The 6,325-nt window shown below is 38.3% G+C and overlaps 1 protein-coding gene across 1 annotated transcript; it reads right to left on the bottom strand.

The window, feature by feature from the left end:
- Window positions 1–919: 919 nt before the first annotated feature.
- Window positions 920–6,056, bottom strand: LOC128659826 (oocyte zinc finger protein XlCOF6-like). The gene is made up of 2 exons (XM_053713398.1): window positions 5,940–6,056; window positions 920–5,029 (listed from the first exon to the last, which is right to left on the bottom strand). The coding sequence occupies exons 1-2, from the start codon at window positions 5,956–5,958 to the stop codon at window positions 2,496–2,498; spliced, it is 2,553 nt and encodes an 850-aa protein (XP_053569373.1). The 5' UTR covers window positions 5,959–6,056; the 3' UTR covers window positions 920–2,495.
- Window positions 6,057–6,325: the final 269 nt, after the last annotated feature.

Genomic DNA, 6,325 nt, shown 5'->3' with positions numbered 1-6,325 from the left:
GTGTTAGAGGAAGTTGAAGCTGCGCCACTCTTGAAGTTTCGAAAGGGCCGAAAACTAGACTGTTTGGTCCTTAATTTGTTGGACCTGTCTTGAGGAAGGGCGTGACCTTTTCCTCCAGTGATGTCAGAAATGATCTCCTTCAGTACAGGCCCGAATAGGATCAGTCCTTTGAAGGGAATGTTGAGAAGTTTAGACTTTGAAGTCACGTCAGCTGACCAGGATTTAAGTCATAGCGCCCTACGCGCCTGAATAGCAAAACCTGAATTTTTAGCCGTTAGCTTGGTTAAATGAACAACGGCGTCAGAAACAAATGAATTGGCTAGCTTAAGGGCCCTAAGCTTGTCAATAATATCTTCCAATGGGGTTTCAACCTGTAGAGCCTCCTCTAAGGACTCAAACCAGAAAGCCGCAGCAGCAGTGACTGGGGCAATGCATGCAAGAGGCTGGAGAATAAAACCTTGTTGAATAAAAATTTTCTTAAGGTAACCCTCTAATTTTTTATCCATTGGATCTAGAAAAGCACAACTGTCCTCGACAGGGATAGTGGTACGCTTAGCTAGAGTAGAAACTGCTCCCTCCACCATAAGTCCCGTGTAGCGGCGTCTATAGTAAACATCTTTTTAAAAACAGGAGGGGGAGAGAACGGTACACCTGGTCTATCCCATTCCTTAGTAATAATTTCAAAAAACCTTTTAGGGATTGGAAAAACATCAGTGTAAGTAGGTACTGCATAGTATTTATCCAATCTACATCATTTCTCTGGGACTACAATAGTGTCACAGTCATTCAGAGTTGCTAAAATCTCCCTGAGCAATACGCGGAGGTGTTCAAGCTTAAATTTAAATGTAGACATATCAGAATCAGATTGAAGTATCTTCCCTGAATCAGAAAAATCACCCACAGATTGAAGCTCCCCTGCTTCAGCTTCATTATATTGTGAGGGTGTATCAGAGATAGCTACTAAAGCGTCAGAGAGCTCTGTATTTATTCTAGTCCCAGAGCTGTCTCGCTTTCCTTGCAATCCTGGAAGTTTAGATAATAACTCTGTAAGGGTATGATTCATAACTGCCGCCATGTCTTGCAAGGTATACGCAATGGGCGCGCTAGATGTACTTGGCGTCCCCTGAGCGGGATTTATAGGATCTGACAGGTGGAGAGAATTAGACGGCATAACTTCCTCCTTGTCAATTTCTTCTGGTGATAAATTTTTTAAAGCCAGAATATGGTCTTTGTAATCTATAGTAAAATCAGTGCATTTGGTACACATTCTAAGAGGGGGTTCCACAATGGCTTCTAAACATAATGAACAATGAGTTTCCTCTATGTCAGACATGTTTAAACAGACTAGTAATGAGACCAGCAAGCTTGGAAAACACTTTAATAACTGTGAACAAGCAAAAAATAAAAATGGTACAATCACAGAAACTGCTAAAACAGTGAAAAAAGCAGTAAATCTTACGAATTTTTTACAGTGTGTATAATAGGCTGAAAGAGCATTGCACCCACTTGCAAATGGATGATTAACCCCCTAGTTTCAAAACGGGATCAAAAAAACGATATAAACGTTTTTAAACAGTCACAACAAACTTCCACAGCTCTACTGTGGCCCTACCTGCCCATACAACGACTTTGGAAGGCAAAAAAACACTTTAGAGAGGTCCTAAATGTTCAGGGGACTCCTTCAGGGAAGCTGGATGTCTCAAGCTGCAAAAACTAATGGAAAATAGGCCCCTCCCAACCTTATTATATAATAATAATAATATTACCCTTTACAGCAAGCATGATACCAGTCGTTATTAAATCACTGTAATCAGGCTTACCTTAAATAAATCTGGTATTGTCAGCATTTTCTAGCTTATCATTTCTCTAGAAAAATTTAAAACTGCACATACCTCAGAGCAGGAGACCCTGCACGCTATTCCCCCAGCTGAAGTTACCCATCTCTTCAGTTATGTGCGAGAACAGCAATGGATCTTAGTTACAACCTGCTAAGATCATCAAAGACCACAGGCAGACTCTTCTTCAACTTTCTGCCTGAGGCTAAAATAGTACAACTCCGGTACCATTTGAAAATAACAAACTTTTAATTGAAGATAAACTACATTAATGCACCACATCTCTCTAGCTGCTTCCCTTGTCAAGAGCTGCAAGAGAATGACTGGGAGGTGGCAGTTAGGGGAGGAGCTATATAGACAGCTCTGCTGTGGGTGATCCTCTTGCAGCTTCCTGTTGGGAAGGAGAATATCCCACAAGTAATGGATGAATCCGTGGACTGGATACACCTTACAAGAGGGGAGACCTCCGATTTTCCAGCACCTCTCTGCCACCCCCTGTAATGAAAGACAAAGAATGACTGGGGGATGAGGGGAGTGGGGGAGGTATTTAAGCCTTTGGCTGTGGTGTCTTTGCTGCCTCCCAGTGTCCAGGTTCTTAATTCCCACTAGTAATGAATGAAGCCAAGGACTCTCCTCCCCTTTAAATGGAAAACCTGTTTTCTACTTTAAAACATGTGAAAGGTTTCTTCCCTTGTGAATTATTTCATGAGTTTTCAGACAATTTATGTGTAAAACTTTTTCCACACTCTGTACATGTGAAACGCTTTCTCCTGTGTGACTCCTTTCATGCTTTTTCAGATTACTATTTTGTGTAAAACTTTTTCCACACTCTCTACATGTGAACGGCTTTTCTCCTGTGTGACTCCTTTCATGAGTTTTCAGATAATTCATATGTGTAAAACTTTTTCCACACTCTGTACAAGTGAAAGCCTTTTCTCCTGTGTGACTCCTTTCATGCTTTTTCAGATTACTATTTTGTGTAAAACTTTTTCCACACTCTCTACATGTGAACGGCGTTTCTCCTGTGTGAATCCTTTCATGAATTTTTAGACAATGTATATGTGTAAAACTTTTTCCACACTCTGTACAAGTGAAAGGCTTTTCTCCTGTGTGACTCCTTTCATGAGTTTTCAGATAATTCATATGTGTAAAACTTTTTCCACACTCTGTACAAGTGAAAGCCTTTTCTCCTGTGTGACTCCTTTCATGCTTTTTCAGATTACTATTTTGTGTAAAACTTTTTCCACACTCTCTACATGTGAACGGCTTTTCTCCTGTGTGAATCATTTCATGAATTTTTAGACAATGTATATGTGTAAAACTTTTTCCACACTCTGTACATGTGAAAAGCTTTTCTCCTGTATGAATCCTTTCATGAATTTTCAGACTACTCTTTTCTGTAAAACTTTTTCCACACTCTGTACATGTGAAAGGCTTTTCTCCTGTGTGACTCCTTTCATGAGTTTTCAGATAATTCATATGTGTAAAACTTTTTCCACACTCTGTACAAGTGAAAGGCTTTTCTCCTGTGTGACTCCTTTCATGAGTTTTCAGATGACTATTTTGTGTAAAACTTTTTCCACACTCTCTACATGTGAACGGCTTTTCTCCTGTGTGAATCCTTTCATGAATTTTTAGACAATGTATATGTGTAAAACTTTTTCCACACTCTGTACAAGTGAAAGGCTTTTCTCCTGTGTGACTCCTTTCATGAGTTTTCAGATAATTCATATGTGTAAAACTTTTTCCACACTCTGTACATGTGAAAGGCTTTTCTCCTGTGTGACTCCTTTCATGAGTTTTCAGATCACTCTTGTATGCAAAACTTTTTCCACACTCTGTACATGTGAAAGGCTTTTCTCCTGTGTGACTCCTTTCATGAGTTTTCAGATTGTTCATATGTGTAAAACTTTTTCCACACTCTGTACATGTGAAAGGCTTTTCTCCTGTGTGACTCCTTTCATGAATTTTCAGATTGTTCATATGTGTAAAACTTTTTCCACACTCTGTACATGTGTAAGGCTTTTCTCCTGTGTGACTCCTTTCATGAGTTTTCAGATCACTCTTGTATGTAAAACTTTTTCCACACTCTGTACATGTGAAAGGCTTTTCTCCTGTGTGACTCCTTTCATGAGTTTTCAGATCACTCTTGTATGTAAAACTTTTTCCACACTCTGCACAAGTGAAAGGCTTTTCTCCTGTGTGACTCCTTTCATGCTTTCTCAGATTACTCTTTTCTGTAAAACTTTTTCCACACTCTGTACATGTGAAAGGCTTTTCTCCTGTATGAATCCTTTCATGAGTTTTCAGATAATTCATACGTGTAAAACTTTTTCCACACACTGTACATGTGAAAGGCTTTTCTCCTGTATGAATCCTTTCATGAGTTTTCAGATTATTCATAAGTGTAAAACTTTTTCCACATTCTGTACATGTGAAAGGCTTTTCTCCTGTGTGACTCCTTTTATGCTTTTTCAGATCACTCTTTTGTGTAAAACGTTTTCCACACTCTGTACATGTGAACGGCTTTTCTTCTGTGTGACTTCTTTCATGAGTTTTCAGACTACACTTTTCTGTGAAACATTTTCCACACACTGTACATGTGAAAGGATTTTCTCCTGTGTGAATCATTTCATGAGTTTTCAGACAATACATTTGTGTAAAACTTTTTCCACACTCTGTACATGTGAACGGCTTTTCTCCGGTGTGAATCTTTTTATGAGTTTTCAGATGATCCATTTGTGTAAAACATTTGCCGCACTCAGGAAATGTGTGTGGTTTCTCACCCGTGTGAATTTTGTAGTGTTCTAGTAGAGGAGACTCCCATCTAAAGCTTTTCTGACATTTAGTAGATTTGAAAGATTTCTCCTTTGTATGAATCATTTGGCTAGACTGTAGACTTTTCCCTTCTTTAATATGTTTTGAAAACTCAGTAAATGTGTGTGGTGTATCCTCTGGGATAATAATTTCACTAGAAAACTCATAAATGTTGTCCTCTTGTTTGATTACTAAATTACTCTCTGTACATAATGATTGCTTCACAGTTCCTGCCAATTCACCATCTTCTTTAAATATCTGCTGTGATATCCCCAATGTTTGTGAATAGTCATTAGTGTCTAAGACTTTTAGAGTTTGCGGTATCATTCTGATGCTTCCTATAGTGAAGGATGGATATGAACTATTCATGTGTTTGTCTACATAAAAAGAAATGGAATAAAGAAAAGTAAGAATGTTTATTCTTTATATAATTCATCTGAATTAAAAAACATTTTTTATACTCAAAAAATGTCTTCCGTTATGTATTTTTAAATTTATTTACCTGTAAATCACAAATTAAAAAAGGATGACTAGAATGTAAACATTACTACATCATAGTAAACTAAATTACTGATTACTGATGAAAAGACGTTATAGGACTGCATTAAACAAGGTGCGTGTGGATAATGTTCTCAGCCAGGGAAGAAATACATCTGTATTCTGGGAAAGAGAGGTGGCATCCACCATCCTCATTTAACATTGCACAAGCAAATGCACATACAGCTCTGCACGGCTCATGCTCACCCAGTCTTAATCATCACAGACTAATTATCAGTGTGAGATGTTTTGAGAGGGTAAGAAGCAGTGACCTTATGATAATCTTAAGCTTTCGGCTATGGTTCTATTTATATAAACAGCCAAAAACGTTATTAGTTTAATAATACTCACTGTAAAATTAAGCACACAAATCAGTGGTGGTTCTGGGGTGGGGAACACTGGGGGAGTTGTGGGTGTTCCACAAATGGGAACAAGGTAGGCATAAGAGTAGTTATGGATGAGCGAGGTCAGGGCAGGGGAAGATGGAGTTACAGGTGTTCTGAGTAATGAACCAGGTCAGGGGGTGAGGTTATGCAGTTGTTGGACATGATCTGTCTAAAAGGACAGAGGGGGGAGTAGTATTTTTTACCCTCCTCCTCTGCCCAATGGGGGTTGCTCCTTCTTTATAACGTCACTGACACAAATGTTCTTAAAGATGCAGATATAAATATAAAAGTTTATATTTGTTTAATGAGTGATCTATTCTATTTTCCCAGTAATTGAAGTCAGCATAATATCTATTTTACTCACCTAACACATATGAGTTCATGCTGATAACAGGCTCCAATGTCTGTACTCAGGAAGAAGGTTCCCTTATTCACTCCAGCTACATCAATACCTGATATTGCTCAGTTCTTTGGCCGTGTCTGTAAAAAGTATATTAAATGGTTTAGACAGATAATAATAAATAATGGTTCTGATTAACTGTACGTATGGTATAATTAAAGGCACGCATAACAATTCATGTGATACAGATCAGCTGTTTAGGTTACTACATATGTGCTATTGATTCAGCACAAGCATTTAGTACAGTTAGCTCTGTGAGTGCTATAATTACCTTTAAATATGAATATTCCCAGATCTATACAACATAACGGTAGAAAATCTATTTAAGTGGGGCCATATCACAACTTTAC

Source organism: Bombina bombina, chromosome 5 (assembly GCF_027579735.1).
Source record: "Bombina bombina isolate aBomBom1 chromosome 5, aBomBom1.pri, whole genome shotgun sequence".
In the NCBI taxonomy this organism is placed as follows: Eukaryota; Metazoa; Chordata; class Amphibia; order Anura; family Bombinatoridae; genus Bombina; species Bombina bombina.
Note: the sequence above shows the minus strand (reverse complement) of the source record. Positions and strands in the feature narration are given on the sequence as shown.